Source organism: Tigriopus californicus, chromosome 8 (genome assembly GCF_007210705.1).
Source record: "Tigriopus californicus strain San Diego chromosome 8, Tcal_SD_v2.1, whole genome shotgun sequence".
Taxonomy (NCBI): domain Eukaryota; kingdom Metazoa; phylum Arthropoda; class Copepoda; order Harpacticoida; family Harpacticidae; genus Tigriopus; species Tigriopus californicus.
Window position 1 is genome coordinate 12768300 of NC_081447.1, and position 19353 is coordinate 12787652.

Below are 19353 nucleotides of genomic sequence, written 5' to 3' on the forward strand. Positions count from 1 at the left end.
GGTTGTTTCGTGGACCACCCATCTTCACTCAAGCGGGAACGTGCTTCGTTTCCACTGAGGAGGTGTGGGAATTCTACCCATTCATCTTTAGCTCCCTGAAGTTTTGGGTGGACATGCTCACCAATGTGACCCTAGGTAGGCTCTCGTATTCGTGTTGTCTGTCGTTCAATGTTCTCGATGTGTTCGTCTTTCTTCATGGGGTTTCATCATAGGCTTTTTTCCAGAGCCAATGATCATGTTTCGGGGTTCGGGAGCCATCCAGCAATTCGGAGCCCTCTATGTGGTGAGTTCCACGGATCATCCCTTCGCTAAGCTCATGCAAGCTCCCTTGAGAGCCATGCCAGGAACCGTGTCCACTATCGGATTAACCACGACCATTGTAAGCTAATCGTTTCAGTGCTTCTAGAATTTTCTCTCGCTAGTTTTTGTCATCCAAGGCCAGTTACGGAGCGTTTTCAAAGACACAAATGACAATTGCCTTCAACATCCAGTATGTTCCAACTTCTTATCTACTTTGCATGGCCATGGCTCATGAGAGTGCATGCATATTTTATTTTTAACACTTTGGTGGCTCCGGAACTTCCTAGAATGTCTTACTAGAAGCAAGAATGGATAGAGTACCGCTAGTTTCAAAGCAGATTTACAAGCAGTATTAGATCCACACATGGCCAATCTCATGGCACATTTTCTGGAGCAAATAAACCACTAAAGTAAGCTAGATGAGACCTTCATGTTCCAGACTGATCGGCGACAACTTCAAGCGGATCTATGCACCTTTAAGAACGAGAGCTTCGAGAGTCAATATGGGATCGAATACTCGAAGCTCAACTGCGAGATCTTGTCGATTGCCAATGACTTTTCTGGATGCAGTGTCACGCCTTACTATGGCCTCAGCGAACGTAATTGATTGGAACAAATGCTCATTATGGGATTCGAATTGAAAGTCAATTGTTTCCGTTCTAGAAGACAATCTGCCCATTTGCACACCGGCCTTGCTTCAAAAAGAGAACTTCAGCATCCGGAAAGAGAGCAGGGTCTCATCTGATTCGTGCAAATATGACTGCATTCAAAGTGATTTCCGAGCCGAGGTCACCACGGGATCATTATTCGTCATGGAAAACGTCGAAGATCGACATAGTGATCCATTGAACAAAAGGTAAGGAATTGAGGGTCTTTTGATGCACAGGTTTCGGTCCCATCATACTCGGTGAAGAAATTGTTAATAGTACTGTAGTATTCTCTTGATGACGTCGTTAGCACCTGAATCTTGTTCTGGAGGAGGGCCAGGGCCAAATGAAAAAAATCAAATGAAAGCTGGCCAGGCAGCTTGGGTAGAATTACTACGATGCTCGTTTTCGTGTACCTGGGAGGCCATTCACTCAAATCCACATGTATCGAACAGCAAGAGCAAGAGCAAGAGAAACCGGCGCTAATAGCTTATAATTAGTAAAAATTACAGGCTCCCGCTCTTACAAGCAGCCTCTATAGCTCAGTGGTAGAGCACTGGTCTTGTAAACCAGGGGTCGTGAGTTCAAACCTCACTGGAGGCATCTGATTTTAGCTGACCAATAACACTCTTAAAAATTATGTGTACAGACCGTACGCTGTGAGACAATGTTGGCCCTTCTGATGGGATCATTGACGGAAGGTTGCAACTCAGGTTTGATAAATGGGACGGGGGTCAGCATGTGAGATGTGAATCACAACTTTGTCACATGAATGTGCGAAAAATAATGGGGTTGTCTAAATGCACCACTAGTTAGTTCGTTGCACATGTCGCAAATGAAGTTTCTAGTCACAATCATGAAGACGGCAAGGGGACTTACTAAGCTCACGTTTAGCTTTGTTTCTTCTTCATTTTTGTCTTGAGATCCTGTAAAATGTGAAAATGTTAGGAACTTGAGCGAGCAAAGCACAACTGCCTTCTTCTTTTAAATCAAAATTTAATTGTGATAGGTTTAGTTGCAATAAAGCATGAGGATTACGTGAGACCATTTTGTTGAAGTAAGTGGCATACCTTGATGTAATTTTTTTAAAAGTAAATCAAGATTAACCTGTATAAGAAAAAATCATGACGCGAATTGTTGCAATCCAAAAGATTGCATTGTTTAAGACCTTTTAGAAGATATAATACAAACCAAATCTTACTTCTTTTAGTTCTATATTCATCTTCAGCCTATTCTTTCTCGTGCTTCTTTATTGTTCAATTTGTAGCCCTTAAATAAACGTAGGGAGTATGTAGATGTTGATCTAGTAGCAGTAGTAGGATCCAAGCCAGACTTGGACAAGTTTTTGATCAAAATTCCTGATCGACCTTATTTTCAAGGACTAGCCCGATCTGCCAACTTTAATTCTTTGGTGGATCCGACCTCCTACGAACATAAAGTTGAGTAAAATGAATCAGTTTTCGTCTTGAACTGCTGGGAATCCCATTCCCAGAAGCGTTGAGGAAGTCCGTATAAATAATCAACACTGAAACATAAAATCGTCTTTTTGGTTTATTTTGATCTAAAACTTACCTTCCGTCATTGGCTATTCTGGATATTGCATTATGCCACCTAATTCATCTCTCTTGCCATCAACTTAATACATCAAAGTTGCTGATATTATGTCTAAAGCTTCCAATTTCCAAAACTTATTGACAGAGGCAATACCGGAAATACCCTTTTTTTTCATGCCGAGGGAAATCAAAAGTGCATTCATTACTGGCGTCAACACTAAACTTGAAAGCAAGATACGTATTTTCTAAAGTATGCTCCTACAACTTTTGATGGGATTTTCAATTTCCCTATTTCCTGATACACAATTCGCAATTGTTGGAATATGGTTTGCTCTTTTAATTAAATTGCCTTGGACTCATTCAAAACGTGCGACTTATTCAAATTGAGTGTTTTGTGGTCAAATGGGAGATAGTTTCATGAAATGTTCCCTAAAAAGTCGTTTTGAGCTAAAGCATCAATTATGTGCCATGCGAACATCTTTCAAATGCACCTTCTATGCAGTGATAAATGACCAATATATGGTTTTTCCTCCAGGCGAGAGTGCAAAATGAGTTCAGAATCGAAATGATCGTGTTGGCAGCTAAGTTTTTACTTCTTGAAAAGCGGTGTAATCAGCGAGTTGCCGGCCCTGATCTAATTCGAGATCTTTTCAGAGGCTTGGAGGGAATTACGTCCACCACGTCATTTATCGGACCCTGTTCCGTCTTGACATATTTTGCCTGTAACAATAGGACCTCTAGTTCTAAATATTGTGATAAACAGGAACTTCAAAATTATGACAAGGGCATCGAGTCTGGGCCAAATATTTCATGAACATGAACTCAGGCATACCTTCTCTCAAAGAGGCCAGACGAGACGAAATCATGTTATTGTATCTATTAATACTGTTTATGATTGCAGGGACACAATCGTGCTGGAAATGCACATGAAATCGTTCGATTTCGAAAAGCAAATTCAGTACTACGACTCGTTTCTGGATTTTCTGTGTAAGTGACATCATGGTTGACATTGAACTGGACGTGTATTTAAATGGACTCTTTCTTTTATCCTCAACACAGCGAAAATTGGAGGCTGGCTGGGATTGGTGTTCGGAGCCTCGATCATCTCGTTCTTTGAGATCTTCTATTTCCTCATTTATCTCTTAATCAAGCTTGTTAGTAGACACTCGCCCTAATTGGCATTAATCCCAACAACCACTACACGTCATGAAAGCGCCAGTTGTCATTTATTTGTGGACTTGCCAAGAAGTGTCCACAAATCAGCAGAGACACTTCACAATGCCTGATATGTGGAAAGCAAAGCACAATTTACCTATTGATGTATTGTACCTAACCAATTAACTTGTACGGAAAATGTGATATTTTCAAGTTTCCATGTGGATTTTACGACGATAAATAAAATGTAAGATTTCAACATAGTATCCATGTCAAGTTGGTGATAAATATAATCTATCCGACTTTAAGACAAGTCTTAATTTCTACTACTCTCATATGTATCTGTAACGCCAATAAATACATAAAAAAACAATTAATTAAATGGATCATACAAGAATCGACTGAACACAACAGGGCTAATCCAAAGGCCTTCGTCCCACTTTTGTCCGCTTCACGGGCACGTAACCGTGCTTCTCACGTTTGTGCTTGTACAGCATCTTTTTGCTTCGGAACGTTTCACACGGTGAGCAATCCTTGCACTCGAGAATCAGTTTGACGCCATCGTGAACCCGCTTCTTGTGGACCCGGACGTAGGATGGACGGGTGAACTTCTGCCCACACTGATCACAATAATGATAAAGCTGCACCCCGGATTCATCGTTGGTCAAGCCCTGTTCGCGCATATGATACTGTTCATGCTCTTTAAGAGCACTTTTCACGTTCGTGCCATAATCGCAATATGAACACTTGAACTGCTCGATGCCCTGATGAACCTTGATATGAGCGTCCAAAATGAACTTGGATGCGTAGTTCTTGCCGCAGAAATGACACTGGAAGGTCAACTTCTCGACAAAGTCCTTGTTCCGACTCTTCTTCTTACCAGACGTGGACCAGACATGCTTACAACTCTCGTAATGATGGAGAAATTCGTCGTCATCTTCCCGTAAACTCACGACGCTCGAGCAATTGGGGCATTTCACCTCCGGATTGTCCCTGTGAAAATTGACCATATGAGCGGAGACTTCGCCGGCATAATGGCCGACTTCATCGCAAGCGATGCATTCAAACAATCCCCAAGCATGATACTTCCTCATATGGTGCGTGTAAGTGCAGTCCATGGTAAAAGTTTCCGGGCACAAATGGCAAGCGAATAAGGTGCGTTTCTTCTCCACCTTGCCATCTTTGTCCACGATGACCTCCAACCCTCGGGTATAGGGTGCCACGTGGGCAATGGCTTTGGAATGCTGCCGATAGTTGTGGATGATGAGATCGTAGAAGGTGAGGCAGGGTTCTTGGCAATCGGAGCATTTATAGTCGCCGAGTTCGTGATAGAACTCTTTGTGACGGTAGAGCAGAACGGCTCCATTGAACACGCGATCGCACCGGAAACAAGCTCGAGGCTTCAACATGGTCTCTTCGTCCTCATCATTCTCCCACAGAGACTTGAAAGGCCCCTCATAGGATTCCGGATGCTTCTTAGCCAAATGCTTCCGCAGATCGCCAAACGTGACCACCTTCTTATTGCATTGCTTACAACCCACTTGACGTTTCTCTCGCTGATGCCGATGATACACGGTAGTGGAGGGGAATACTTGGAAGCAGTGATTGCACTTCAGGTTCTTCTTATGGGTTCTTACGGGAGTCTCGTTGGATTTGGCCACTTTGCACCGCTTCCGACCGCATCGTTTCACGGCAGTATCACTTTCTTCTGTCTCATCCAGAATAATACGGTCAAGGGAAGAGCTCGGATAACTGGCATCGGAGTCCTCACTCTCGTGACCTTTGAGGTCCTTCAAGATATCATCGGCGATCCAATCCAAACTAGGCGTTTCTTCGGACACATCTGCCTCCGCTTTAGGCAACAAGGTCTGACTGATTTCATCAGTCTCAACCTTGAGCTCTTGGCCAGTTTCTTCCTCTGCACATAAGTCATCTCTTACTCTTTTGGCCTTCTGACAAGCCGGACAGACCGATCTCCGTGATTCATCCACGTCCCCGTCTTCTAAGCCTTCTCTTTTGTTGGGTTGGTACCAATGAACACATTCTCGGGAGACTAATCGGGGGTAAGGATACTCTTGGCGTGTCAATCGGCCACTCGGATGGACCTCGTCATGTTTGACAGGGAGTCCATGGCAGACTTTGGTCCCGACAAAGGCCTCGACGAGTTTAGCGGCTAAAATGTCCAAATCTAAGGTCACGCCAAAATCGACCCGCACCCCGTGTGTCCGATGGACGTATCGACCCGTGCACACCTCGATGAGAAAGATCTGACTGGTGAAAGGCTCGTCGTTCTCGTCCAAGTAATCGAAAGTGGATCGTTGGAACACGACCCAATTTTGCACTAATACAGGCAGCAAATCGAACGATTCCTCTTGGCGTTCCTCGATCTTTTCTTTTAAAAGAGACACAAAGTCCATATTGGAGGAGGAGGAGGAGGAGACCTCGAGTCCTTGGAATCGGCCTTGGATCCCCCAAGGCTCAAGAGCTGGACTTGTTTTGATTGGCTTTGTTGTTCCGTTCTAGGATCATGCATTAATCAGGGTTGCTTGGCTGCTTAGCCCGCTCAAGACTAGATGTGAGACCTAATTAGGTCACACTTTTTGCCAAGGATGAAGCAGAAAGTGATGTGGGTGCGTTTGGATGACTGAATTTTGAAGTAAAACAAGGCTGTATGTCCATGCACATGTTTTCCACATGATTCTCTACAGGCATGAGGCGATTCAATGAAAAAGATAACTTATAACTAAATATAACTTCTCACGTTGAAACTGCTCGTATACAAGGTTCAAATCATGTGTTCACGTTTGGCATGTATCACAGCGTCAAGTTAAAAACACATATTCCTTGAGCAGCCAAGTCACCACACGAACGCCAGATTCATCTGTTTTTTTTAACAACAAGGCAAACTTGGCAAGCCTGAGTAAACAGGGTAGACTCAAATCCACGAACCAAAAAATTCTAGACACTAGAGAGCGCAACAAGGGATGAGTAAGCGATGCACTTTCTGTCACTTTCAAAGAGACCAAGAAGAACTCGAGACAAGCATGCGGGGAGTTCTTAAAAAAACAAAGAAGCGGCTAAAAAAAATTGTTAGTCCTTATTAGTCTCTCTAAGATTGTACATCGTCCTTTTCATTGAGCGGAGGAAGCGCCCTCTGCTTCGTCTATGTGCTGACCATAGACTATGGTGCTAACCCTGCGGACACCCAAACGTAGAAACGAGAGAATACGCTCTAAGATGCCAGACTTTATCAAGAGATAATTTAATGAACAATTTGTTGCCCAAGTATTGTGACAATGAATTACCCATCAACTCTCCTGGGAGACGTTTGAAATTCTCTGTTGGCAAAATTGCGATCAATTTTGACATGTACATCATCATTTTACTGGAAGTTGTATATTGTATGATTGACAACGCGTCAACAGTTTGGTGATCATTGTTTCCAACAAAATAGTATTAGGAAAAGTACAGTTTCACAAGTTTTTGAAAAATGTTCAAACCGTGTTCAAAACTAACTTTTTCTAAACTTAGCATTCGCTTTTTTAGCACAATTTAACGGAAAAAGATGTTACTAAAAGGTCGCTGGTTTGCTGCAAGTATACCATGTACTATAATAGCTCTCTGCTGGTTATCACTATTTGAATGCACAAAGTGTTTGTAGTATTAACCTTAAAGGATTTGAAAGGTCTCTCTGAAGTTTTAGTGATGTATTTATGGTGTTGCTGATTCTTGATTTATTTCAGTCGAGTTAGATCCTGAATGACGAGAGAAACGATAATTAATTTTAGAGAGCTACTAGATAGTGAAGATTTCTTTTCTTAATCAAGGCTGAAGATTTCTTCATAAACGCCAATTATATTCTTTCAGTGCGGTTACTTCAAATCAAAAAGACACCATTTCACTCTCTACTCATGAACAGTTTCATTTGATAACATTATGAATACTTCCAATCTGACAATCGACTTAACAATATGAGATATGCTTCCAATTCAATTTCTTCTTTCCCTCTTTAAAAAAGTGTCCACATCTGTGTTTTCTCCACTTTTTTCTGCTTGGCTAATTGTGACCTTCAATCTAACGGCTTCCGTCCTTTGCGTCCGATTTGCTTCGACACAAACCCATGCCGTTGTCGCTTATGCCGATAGTAGCCTTGAAGGTTGGTGAATACTTCACCGCAATCTTTACAAGGATGATTCTTCTTGATCCCCTGATGGACCCGTTTCCGATGGGAACGCAGGCCAGACTGCTGGGCAAACTTCTTGTCACATTGATCACAATCATAGTAGAGCTGCATGCCGGTATCCTCGTTGGTCAATCCTCTTTCTCGCAAATGATGCTTTTCATGATCAATGAGCACTGCCTTGACATTGGTGCCATAATCACAGAATGTGCACTTAAATCGCTCCACACCCTCGTGTTGTTGCACATGATTCTGCAAAGTGGTCTTGGAGGCGTACTCTTTCCCACAGTAATGGCACTGAAAATCAGCCCTCCGCCGGGTACCCCGATGAATCTTCGAACTAGTCTTGTTGGTCTTGGTCTTTTTAAAACCTTTGAACTTGCAACCCCTATAATGGACGATGAACGCTTCTTCGTCGGTCTGAAGGGTCACTATCGATGAACAATTCGGGCACTTCACCTCGGGCTTTTGTGGATGAAAATCCCGCATGTGGGCAGAGATATCTTGGGAATAGTGGCCCACCTCGTCGCAAGCCCGACACTCGAATTGGCCCCAAGCATGACATTTCCGCATGTGTTTTGTGTGCTCGGAATCAAATTTAAAGGTCGCGAAACAGAAGTGACAAGCAAAATTTTGACGCGTGACTTCGACTTTGCCGTTGGTGTGAGTTTTAAAATGGAGTCCTTGAGTGTAGGGAGAAATGTGGGGAATAGCTTTGGAATGGGCTTGGTAGCTGTGGATTATAAGGTCGTAGAATGTGAGGCAAGGCTCTAGACATTCTGCACATTTATGATCGCCTAATTCATGGTAGAGCTCCTTGTGCCGACTCATCATGATGTTGCCGTTGCATAAACGGTCGCAGGTAAAGCATATCTTGGGATACTGCATGGTGGCTTCATCCTCGTCATTGTCCCATAACGGGTGGAGATTTTCTTGAGATGAATCCGGATGGAATCTGGAGAGATGCTGTTTGAGTTCCCAAAAGGTCACAATCTTTTTGGAACAATGAGGACACCCCACAAGGCGTTTTTCTCGTTGATGCCGGGCATAAAAACTCTTGGTGGGAAACACCTTGGAGCAATGATTGCATTTGAACTCTTTTCGTTGTCTTTTGGCTTTCTTCTTGTAGGAAATACCATCCAGTTCATGGAGATCACCCATTGGTTTCTCATCTTTGGTACCACAATCACATGACTGAGAGGATTCGTTAGAACAAAATGCGCATTCCATAGCCATCTTTTCCGGCTGGGCAAATCTTGGGCGTTTCAAGGCCAAGTCATCCTCATCAATGTCAGATTCGGAAAAAATCTTGAGATCTGGCTCACAATCTTCCAGGTCTTGTAAGATATCGTACGAAATGGCGTCCGGGTGTTCATCGGTCAGTTCCTCGTTACTGTCATTAAGATCATCATCTATGGTGATATCCAATGCCTCACCAGAGCCATCATTCATCTTCTCACAAGGAGGACAAATGGAACGGTTTTTTGATGGAGACAATTGACCTAATTCTACCTCGCTCTTACAAGGTTTGTATAAATGCTGGCAATCATTTGACACACATCTTGGAACAGGATATTCTCGAACACGAAATGTTGGGTGATTGGCTGGGACATCTTGAACCGACCATCCTTGGCACAATCTAGTGCCTTGAAAAGCCTCTAATAATTTGCTAGCTAATCTGTTCATATCCAATGTGATCCCTTCCTCCAGTTTCATTCCTTGGGCTCGATGGATAAATCGTCCTGTACAAACTTCGATAAGGAATAAATGGCTTGTGTAGGGATCACCTTGATCATCAAAGTAATCAAAGGTGGATCGCTGGAACACGATCCAATTCTGGACCACCAAATGGAGCAAGTCGACTGATTGGTAGTTATGGTGCTCTCTGACAGTTGTCAGTAATGCAGCTGTGAAATCCATGGCGAGGTTGGGGCATGCTCAATCATCTGCAAGCTTTTTGATGAGATTTCTTCCTTGAGATCACGGCCCAAAGGATGTTCCTTGAAACAGGTACTTAATCTCCAGTGTCTCTTCTTCTGTCACTTTTTTTATTGACCAAAAATCCTGCTCTTGAATTCCTTTCTCATAGGCAGGGTGACTGGAGAGCTTGGTAAAGATTCTTGGATAAGTAGGGGAAAAAAACACTTTTTTGTTAAGGTATTTTAAAAGAGGGCACACTAACTTGAAAATCAAAAAACGATTGTGAATGACATATTCGTTCATGGTCCATGGAAATGCCGTTCTCTTAGACTTAGAAAGTGAAGCAAGCGGTCGATGCAAGTTGAAATGATTTGCACTTAGAGGAACACTAAGCAGAAACACGATTCTAAAAGAATATATTTTTGACTAACGCATATTTGATATTTTTGCGCTTTTTCTCAAGGAAAAAGTATTTCAATCCGGGGGGCGACATCGACTGGTGGTTAGCACAGTTTCCTAGTTAGAGAGAGGGGTCCCCGGTTCGATTCTCCTCCCTGACCTTTCTCAAGGAAACTTTTAGACGCTAACCACGCCCACAGGTGGTTAGCTTTGCTGGGCTCATTCCTGCGCTTTCCTGACATTTAAAATTGTATCCATGAGTCTTGAAAGCATAGCGGAAAAATATTTAAAATGCATGCATAACAATAAAAGTAAGATGGTCCGATACGACTTGACTGCCTGATGACCTTTAAAGATGCAAATGAGAGGGTAAAAAATACATTTGTGATGTAATATAAAAGAGATAAATGAAAAGAAAAATATTAAAAAATGGATATTTTTTGCTCTGATTACTTGTTTAGAAAGATTCTTTTACAGAATCATGAGCAACAAAACCATGAAGGAGCAAAACGTGGCGGCAAAAATGCACGCGAACATTGAAAAAGGGCACACAATGTTTTATGTACACATCTACTCGTATGCTACACATGGTTTTCGCACTCTTTTCTACTGAATCTCAATTTTTGCCTAATTTGTGCTAGAAGCCTAAACGTAAAAGGGTTGTTGAAAGTGCGCTTGGTTTACTTTTTATAGCAACTTGCATGTTCTGTAGAGCCCTGCTAACCCTTTGTTCGGAAGGAGACGCAATTTTCTTGGTACAATCACAAGACTATATATGTGTGGTACAATCCCTATTTGAATCACATGTATGTGAATGGTAGGAAGCTTCAGCTTAAGTCTACAATTGGTTCTTAATGTGAGAAAAAATGTACTTGAAAATTGATTGATGGTATGGCCAAGAGTGTAAATGTTTTTCAATGCAAGTGAAATCAAACGATCGAAGATAGATCAATAGTACCGAAGATTAGATCGATCGCATCCCCTGTGGTGTTATATATATCCAACCATAAATTGTTATACGTAATAAGCTGCGCCACATTGAAAAACTTTGGACTGTACGTACCACAAGACACGTCTCGAGAAGTAGCATTTCAAAAAATGTCTTTGAATTTAGGACCATAATGGTCAACAATAAATACATAAACAAGTCTGGGTATATTTTTTTCCATTTTGAGCGTTAATCAAGGGGTTTTCGTCCCGTTTTCCGCACCTTTGTCACGTGTCCATGCGCTTCACGTCGATGTCTATAATAGGCCTGGGAATTTGTGAACACATCACCGCAATCTTTGCACACATCTTTCTTTTTGATACCCTCGTGGACGGTGCGTTTGTGCTTTCGGACACCTACACTAGAGGTGAAGGATTTGCCGCATTGGTCACAATCGTAATACAATTTGAGATTCGTGTCCTCATTGGTGAGACCACGTTCCCGAAGGTGAGATTTCTCATGAGTCAAGAGAACGTTCTTATTGTTGGTGCCGTAGTGGCAAAAGGAACATTTGAAGCGTTCAATTCCTTCATGCAGTTTCACGTGGTCCAAGAAATTCAACCGACTGGCATATTTCTTCCCACAGTAATGGCACTGCAAGGAGAGTTTATGGCAATTGCCCCAACTTGCTGCCTCTGAGCCCACGTGCTTGGGATCCTCATAATGGTGAAGGAAGCCATTGGGGTTATCTTTCAGACTAACCATCAATGAGCAATTGGGGCATTTGACTTCGGGATTGTCAGGATGGAAGGTGCTCATGTGGACTGAAATATCCTTGGCAAAATGGCCCACTTCATCGCAGGACTGACAATCGAACAAACCCCAGGCATGGCGTCTCCTTAAATGGCTGGTGTATCCCGTATCACATTTGAACATAGCTGGACATAATTGGCAAACGTACTTGGTCCGTTTGAACTCGATTTTCCCATCGTCATGGGTGATGGCCTCCAAGCCTTGCTTGTGAGGTGGAACATGAGGGAGGACTTTGGAGTGCTGCTGGTAGTTATGTATTATGAGATCGTAGAAGGTGAGACACGGCACTTGACATTCATCACATTTGTACTCGCCCAATTCATGATAAAGCTCTTTGTGACCATGGAGTAGCACATTGCCGTTGAAGACTCGATCACACATGAAGCACAATTTGGGCTGTTTCATGGTCCTTACCTCCTCGTCATTTTGCCAAAGTGACTGATATGGGGCATCCAGCAATTGCGGGTGCTTGATGGCGATATGTTTCTTCAAATCAAAGAATGTGACCACCTCCTGGTCACACGCTTTACAGGACAACTTTCGTTTCTCACGCTGATGTCGACGATAATATCGAATTGAAGGAAATACTTTCGAACAATGGTTGCATTTGACTTCCTTCTTGCTTGAGGACATGGAATCATCCTCAAGAACTACGTCATTGGCGAGTTTGAGCGATGAGGTCTTTCTTGATTTTGCTCGAGCTTTGGAACTTTTTTTGGCTCGTTGACTTGGTACAGTTCTCTTCTTTCTCGGGATATGGTCTTCTTCCTCAGTGAGATCTTCTGACAAATTGAAATCCATGTCATCATCACTTTCCAAAGGCTCTGGATCATCAAATATGCCCGCAGAGATCGAGTCTGCGTCTTGATTATGATCCCCATCCTCCTCTTCAATCTTTGGATACAGATCCTCCAATGGAATATTATGGAAGGTTTCACTTTTGGCGTGGGTTATGTCTTGACCAACTCTAAGACATGGTGGACAAGTCCATCTAGACACTTTGTCCCCATCCGTTTCAACCTTACACACTTCAAAGACAATCTGGCAATCCTTGGATACTTGCCTGGGAAAAGGATATTCCAAGGTTTTTAGATGGCCATGGGTCATAACATGCTGAAAAGGTAATCCTTGACAAGCTTTGGATCCCAGCAATGCCTCAATTAATTTGGATGCCAACAAATCCGGGTCAGGAACTGTTCCATGATCGATTTTCACGCCCTGTGCTCGATGTATGTATCGCCCTGTGCAGATCTCTATCAGGAATATCTGACTAATGTATGGATCATCGTGCTCGTCCACATAATCAAAAGTACACCGTTGGAACACGATCCAATCCTGGATGACCAGATGGAGCAGTTCCGCCGAATTTTGCCGTCTTTGTTCCACTCGATCCAAGAGCAAGGTCACAAAGTCCATGACGATTCAGGTTTGGATTGCGGTTTTTTTTTTAAACTGGATTTTGGACAGGAAATATCTCACAGAGAACACACATGTTTGAGGACTCTTTCTGGATGACTCCTTGCTCTAAGAGACTTATTGATCATTTGGTGTGGGCAGTTGTGACTTAAGGAGTGAATTATGATGGAGAGGATAAATGTTTTAGGTGTTTCGTGGCCAGAGATTCAAGTCACCGAACGGAATGGACTGCCTTTCAGAAGATTTATTTTGGACAGCTAGTGCTGCCGATCAGTTTTTTAGCTTCAGAGCCAGATTTTGGTCAGAAATATGTCAAAATTTAAAACGGCCCTTCATTTGTGTAGTCTTTTCCGTTCTGTTTGGGTATTTGATAAAATAAAGTGACTTGTGCTATTTTTTTGATGTCTTGACAATGGTGAGCATATGATTTAACTTTTCTAATGACGCGGTACGGTAAGAGTTTACGAGGGGACATAAAATGTGAAACAATCTTGTTTTCAAAGTGTCAACCCTGGTTCTTCTCATCCCAAATCTATTAGTTTTTTCTCAGGGTGTCCCTAACTGAGTAAGTGAGTGTTGAGGTAAGTTTGCAAATCTCATGAAGGGTAGAGGACCACTATCTTTACATGACTATTCAAGGCCTAAAATGGATAAAAGAGACCGCACAAAAAAATTTGAAACTTAAAATGCAAAGACTCACAAGGGTCATTTACACTATTTTGTACGACGGCCATACTGACCTCCAAATTCTCTACTACTATCCAACTACTTGATAACAAAATCTTCCACCAGAATGACTGAAACAGGAACATTTTTATTAAGGACAGGCAATAGATATATCTGATTTACGGCCCCTTCGCCCCGACTTGGACACATGTCCATGTTTTTCTCGTTTATGTCGGTAAAAGGCTTGCAAGTTGGTGAATATCTCCCCGCAATCTTGACACCCATAGGACTTCTTGATCCCTTGATGGACTCGTTTCTTGTGGGCCCGAACACTCGAAGACTGTCTAAATTTCTTTCCGCATTCTTCACAATTGTAATAGAGTTGAATGCCGGCATCTTCGTTCGTCAATCCCCTTTCTCTCAAATGTGTTTTCTCATGATCAATGAGCACGGATTTAATGTTCGAGCCATAGTCACAAAAGGTGCATTTGAATCGCTCGATGCCCTCGTGTCTTTTGACGTGGCCACGGAACACGATCTTGGAGGCGTATCCCTTCCCACAATACTGACACTGAAAAGACATTTTCTGGAACCCTCCATCCCTCGTAAAGACCCGTTTGGAACAAGGGGTCTTGCACTCGTTGTAATGATGCAAAAAGTTACCCGGATCATCCTTTAAAGACAGAACTTGAGAACAGTTGGGACATTTGACCTCCGGATTATCCGGATGGAAAGTGACCATATGAGACGAGACATCTTGAGCATAATGACCCACTTCATCACACGATTTGCACTCGAACAATCCCCAAGCGTGACATTTTCGCATATGAAGAGTGTAAGACGAATCATACTTGTAACCCGCGGGACAAAATTGGCAAGCAAACTCGATCCGCTTCTTCTCGATTTTGCCATTCTCCCCTCTGACAATCTCAAGGCCACGGGTGAATGGTTGAAGGTGAGGGATGGCTTTGGAATGGCTCTGATAGTTATGGATCATGAGATCATAGAAGGTGAGACATGGCTCTTGACAATCGCTGCATTTTTGGTCGCCCATTTCGTGGTAAAGCTCTTTATGACGGTAGAGCAAAACACTTCCATTGAACACCCGGTCGCACAGAAAGCAGACCTTGGGTACTTTGATCGTCTCTTCGTCCTCATCATTAGTCCAAAGGGGACTGAAGATACCCTCCATGGAATCAGGATGCTTGGCCGCGATGTGTTTCTTCAAGTCGAAAAACGTAGTCACTTCCTTGTCACACTCCTTACAAGACAATTTCCGTTTTTCTCGTTGATGTCTTCGGTAGTAACTGATGGTCGGGAAGGTTTGGGAACAATGATTGCACGTGTACTCTCTCTTGTTCGAGATCTTAGCCTCATCCGCCGAGTCAACATCCGGACCTCCGACAAACGAGGCCGATTGGAGTTGCTTCTTGGACCTCTTGGACCCTTTGACAGTCTTTCGAATCTGCTTGCTCTTCTTTCTCCCACCAACAATATCATCGTCACCCATTGAATGATTGAAAAGATCGCTCTCAAAATCCTCCGAATCTTCAAAGATCCCGCCTGACCACGACTCCCACGAGGCGGGTGTTTCAGTCTGGCCTTCGATTTTGGGACAAATAATATCTTCGGCAAGAACCTCTCTGAAATCCTGTGCACCCTCTAAAACATCTTGACCGGCCTTTTGGCATGGAGCACACAATGATCTGGGCTGGAATCCCGTGGATGAGTGGCCTTCATCCAATTCCATCTTGCACGGGTTGACCACATATTGGCAATCACTTGACACATGGCGAAGATATGGATATTGTACGCTTGGCAATCGATCGAATCCATTCTTGTCCGAAGACCAGCCTTGGCAAGGTCGCGTCTCTTCGAAGGCTTCGAATAACTTGGATGCTAGTAGTTCAAGGTCATTTAATGTTCCATGATCCACTCTGACCCCTTGGGATCGATGAATGTATCGACCAGTGGCAACTTCAATCAGAAAGATTTGACTGGTGTATGGATCACCATTTGGGTCCACGTAGTCAAAGGTGGAACGTTGGAACACAATCCAGTTCTGAACCACGAGATGAAGCAGTTCTGAAGATTGGGTTTTACGCTTGTCAATAGTACCGAGAAATAACGAGATCAAGTCCATGATAAACTTGTCTTCAATCCAGCTTAGAAAATAACCGATTGCAGTAGTATTTCGACCTTGGTCAGCCTTTTCTTTGCATGAAGTTTAACACCCATTTCAATTATTTAAATATGCAACAAAGTTGCTTCCAACCAAAGGACTTGAAAATCATCTTCCGTCCCTTGAACATGAGTGACGATATAATCTAACGGAAGACTCATATGCTATTACTAGCATTGACGAGTAGAATGCCTTTTCTGAAGTGGAGGAAGATTAGTAATGTCACGACCTCACTCCATCCAATCTGCAACTTCTGTAACTTCTGCATTTTCAATAAGGGCCCTTATTTGCAACGTCACACGGGCCAAAGAAAACGGGAAGAGGTACGGTAGATTGCTAAATAAACTGATCTTGCCTTGCCTTGAACGCAATTTCTTTTCCCGACATTATGTGACCCGGGTCATTAATTAAAAATAAGATTTTGATATCATTAGCCAAAAACAACACAAACGCATTATAACTCAATAAAGAGGAATCGGCCCAATCAGCCGTTTCTTTGGCAGAGGCTGAGTCACAAAGCGCCCTCTGAAGTGCAGAACGTAAACCATATTTCGTGCAGCGTAAGAGGGCTATTGGAAGTAAGCTGTGGAATCACTTTTTCGCTCCAGGGTCACCAGAATCGGGTACAATCGAGGAGCTTTCCTATTTCTAGTCAGGTAGTCAGGTTTTTATTTACAGGTAAATAGTAGCAAAATCATAACCAACCAAATTGAGGTTGTTCGATCCTTTTTTCAAACCTGGAATTGACACCACCATACACATCTCAAAATGTTGTAATTGTAACACAATGCCCAAAAATGTTGCAAATAGGTTGTTGAATCTCAATTTAACCTAACTCCTATCTTTCCAAGCTCTAGATGTAAGTCTTTCTTGATAACGATAGAACATATCAGGGCCCAAAAATGTCTTGCTGTAACTGACATTTAAATTGAATATGTTAAGGTGTTCCAGGACAACTCAACCCAACGGATAATTCAGACCAAGGGATAACACGATCCAGTAGACAGCTCAACCTAGTAAAGAAAATAAGGGCAATGTATTGGCCCACAAGTGGTTCATACTGATGCAAGGACTACTTTATTTTATAATAGAGTAGTCTTTGACTGATGCAACAAAAGTTCAACTTTTGATGTTGATGTCTTTGCAAGCAAGTTGAATTTGAACTCAAGTTTCTGTTTTGTTCCATAGGCAAGATTTACAGCAATGTATTATGTTTAGTTATTGTACTGGGTCGATTTTTCCAGTGGGTCGAGTTGTCCGCTTGGTCGAGTTGTCCAACCACTATGTGAAACCAATATACACCTACAGTCATTTTTTTTTAGTTGCAGCACAAGTTACTAACAGGGAAGCTTTATCTAATTCAAAATTTCTGATGATGATTCTCCATTCAGGCTTTTTTGTTATTGTTGCGTACTTTCAGCAATCAGTTTAATTTACTCATAAGCAAGATTTTTTTAGATTCTACTTAGAAGCACAGTTCCTTTTGGTTACTTGAGAGTTTTGCAAATATTTGACCTGGGAGTTTCATTTATCTGACCTGTATGCAGTTTGACAGATTTTGACAAAAAATGCCCATTTTATTTGCCAGACGTGTTGAAGTACTGTATGGCCATGAAAAGGTAGGTTTTAATCCGGTAAGTTCTTTTCCTTCCAATGTTGTTTTGTATTATATTGATAAGTATTATTGGACACTTAGAGCTGAGGGTAAGTGGCTATATCAAATAATGCCATCATTTTCCTTCAAGAGAAATAGTTAGTAATTGTGTAAGGACACGGAACTATAATCAATCTGTTCCTTTTATTGCAAGAATTGCACCTGAAAATGCTACAGAAAGGACCCAAAAAGAAGGATTTTTTTAATTTCTTTTTTGCTGTTTACGTCTTTGAATAGAAGCAAAATTACAGAAGAGCATTTTTTTGACGGACTGGCGCGAAATGTTATTCATTTTCCTCTCACAAGTGCAAAATATTACTTTTACATGTATAAACATCAAGACCTCATACTACAATTAACAAAGTTAACTTTTAAATCATTGATGCTTATCATTGGTCCCTTGTCATTTAGAATAAAGATCACACTTACTTTAGAAATGGGTTTGCTTGTTAGTGTTAATTGCAAAATAATTTACAAAATCCTCAATGGTGAGCTGGGAATTTGGCGTGTTAGAAGATTTGCATCTTAGCTGTGACTATGTAACTTTGCAATGCTCTGGAAAAAACAATGGTAAATAAACATGCTGAAAAATGTAACAAATGTTTATTTAAATATGCTTGGTCCCTTTCATACCGCATCATTACATAAAGCGAAACTTATTGGCTTTTAAATGAAAAAAGGTGCTCTTTACTTGTGCAGCACTTGTTGCTATATTTCTAATTTATCTTTTCAGACAATTGGTTGACAACGTCAACTAAAATGGACCCTTTGCGTTTGTGAAAATTCAGCGGTCTCTAGTTTAGGTCTGACGTTGATGAAATAATGAGAAATGTTGTGAAGAGTCAACTGATGTTTGACTTTTTCCACTTTTTTCCGCTGAAATATTGTATAACATTCCAAAAAAGAAAAAATAATAATTCATTTTCGTTTTCATAATATACACAAAAACATTTTCAAAAATTATTGTTATTCCGAAAAATATGCTCTTGACCCCAATGATGAAGTAAAGCATCAACTACTTTGAGAGCTCCACTTGATATTTAAGCCATTAACTGAAAAAGTGACAATTTTTAAAGCTTAAGAGACGTTACCTTGAAAGCTTTTGCTAGAGGCGAGATAATCAAGGCGTTCAAGAAAAATCCCATTGCAGCAATAAGAATCAAGGCACTAAAGGTATGTATACAATGTATAGAAGTAGAAAAAAAAGTTTTACAACGAAATAAAACTAATGCGACAAGATCGGAAAGGTGGAAAAAATGCTTTTGCATATTTAGAACAGCCGTGATGATGATATTCGAATCAGGTCATCTTATCGGAGGATCTTTGGTGCGTACTGTACACTTTTTTTCCCCATTTCATTCTTACTTTCATTTGGGCAAGATGCTTCCTCTCCTTTTGAAACAAGAGTTCATTTCCACGTCAATAAATATTGCTCAGACCTTGCCAATCTGCATTCCTAATGAATTACCTTGAGTCAAATCTTTTTGCTAGATTCGAATTCGGCAATCATGCATTGATTAAGGGATTTACACACATTTCT

At 41.7% G+C, this 19353-nt stretch overlaps 5 protein-coding genes and 1 non-coding gene across 6 annotated transcripts; 2 read left to right on the forward strand and 4 right to left on the reverse strand.

Moving 5' to 3' along the window:
* Positions 1 to 6: 6 nt before the first annotated feature.
* Positions 7 to 3787, forward strand: LOC131885226 (pickpocket protein 28-like). Its single transcript, XM_059233186.1, has 6 exons — positions 7 to 135; positions 225 to 379; positions 740 to 899; positions 964 to 1156; positions 3402 to 3487; positions 3560 to 3787. The coding sequence occupies exons 1-6, from the start codon at positions 114 to 116 to the stop codon at positions 3673 to 3675; spliced, it is 732 nt and encodes a 243-aa protein (XP_059089169.1). The 5' UTR covers positions 7 to 113; the 3' UTR covers positions 3676 to 3787.
* On the forward strand, positions 1479 to 1550 carry Trnat-ugu (transfer RNA threonine (anticodon UGU)). Its single transcript has one exon. It is a non-coding gene; the product is annotated as a tRNA-Thr (tRNA).
* Positions 3788 to 3921: 134 nt separating the features above from the next.
* On the reverse strand, positions 3922 to 6195 carry LOC131885212 (zinc finger protein 845-like). The gene has a single exon (XM_059233171.1). The coding sequence runs from the start codon at positions 6070 to 6072 to the stop codon at positions 4072 to 4074; it is 2001 nt and encodes a 666-aa protein (XP_059089154.1). The 5' UTR covers positions 6073 to 6195; the 3' UTR covers positions 3922 to 4071.
* A 1294-nt stretch (positions 6196 to 7489) lies between these two features.
* On the reverse strand, positions 7490 to 9916 carry LOC131885211 (zinc finger protein 62-like). Its single transcript, XM_059233170.1, has one exon. It carries the CDS (start codon positions 9753 to 9755, stop codon positions 7725 to 7727), a length of 2031 nt encoding a protein of 676 aa, XP_059089153.1. The 5' UTR covers positions 9756 to 9916; the 3' UTR covers positions 7490 to 7724.
* Positions 9917 to 11290: 1374 nt separating this feature from the next.
* LOC131885214 (zinc finger protein 564-like) lies at positions 11291 to 13601 on the reverse strand. The gene has a single exon (XM_059233173.1). It carries the CDS (start codon positions 13309 to 13311, stop codon positions 11332 to 11334), a length of 1980 nt encoding a protein of 659 aa, XP_059089156.1. The 5' UTR covers positions 13312 to 13601; the 3' UTR covers positions 11291 to 11331.
* Positions 13602 to 14105: 504 nt separating this feature from the next.
* LOC131885213 (zinc finger protein 354A-like) lies at positions 14106 to 16606 on the reverse strand. Its single transcript, XM_059233172.1, has one exon. The coding sequence runs from the start codon at positions 16118 to 16120 to the stop codon at positions 14129 to 14131; it is 1992 nt and encodes a 663-aa protein (XP_059089155.1). The 5' UTR covers positions 16121 to 16606; the 3' UTR covers positions 14106 to 14128.
* Positions 16607 to 19353: the final 2747 nt, after the last annotated feature.

Bases quoted from the DNA above. Each gene is read 5' to 3' on its own strand.
- LOC131885226 (XM_059233186.1), top strand. From the start codon at position 114: ATGCTCACCAATGTGACCCTAG. The intron at 380-739 runs GTAAGCTAATCG...TTCATGTTCCAG, and splicing joins TCGGATTAACCACGACCATT to ACTGATCGGCGACAACTTCA. The intron at 1,157-3,401 runs GTAAGGAATTGA...TTATGATTGCAG, and splicing joins AGTGATCCATTGAACAAAAG to GGACACAATCGTGCTGGAAA.
- LOC131885212 (XM_059233171.1), bottom strand. From the start codon at position 6,072: ATGGACTTTGTGTCTCTTTTAAAAGAAAAGATCGAGGAACGCCAAGAG.
- LOC131885211 (XM_059233170.1), bottom strand. From the start codon at position 9,755: ATGGATTTCACAGCTGCATTACTGACAACTGTCAGAGAGCACCATAAC.
- LOC131885214 (XM_059233173.1), bottom strand. From the start codon at position 13,311: ATGGACTTTGTGACCTTGCTCTTGGATCGAGTGGAACAAAGACGGCAA.
- LOC131885213 (XM_059233172.1), bottom strand. From the start codon at position 16,120: ATGGACTTGATCTCGTTATTTCTCGGTACTATTGACAAGCGTAAAACC.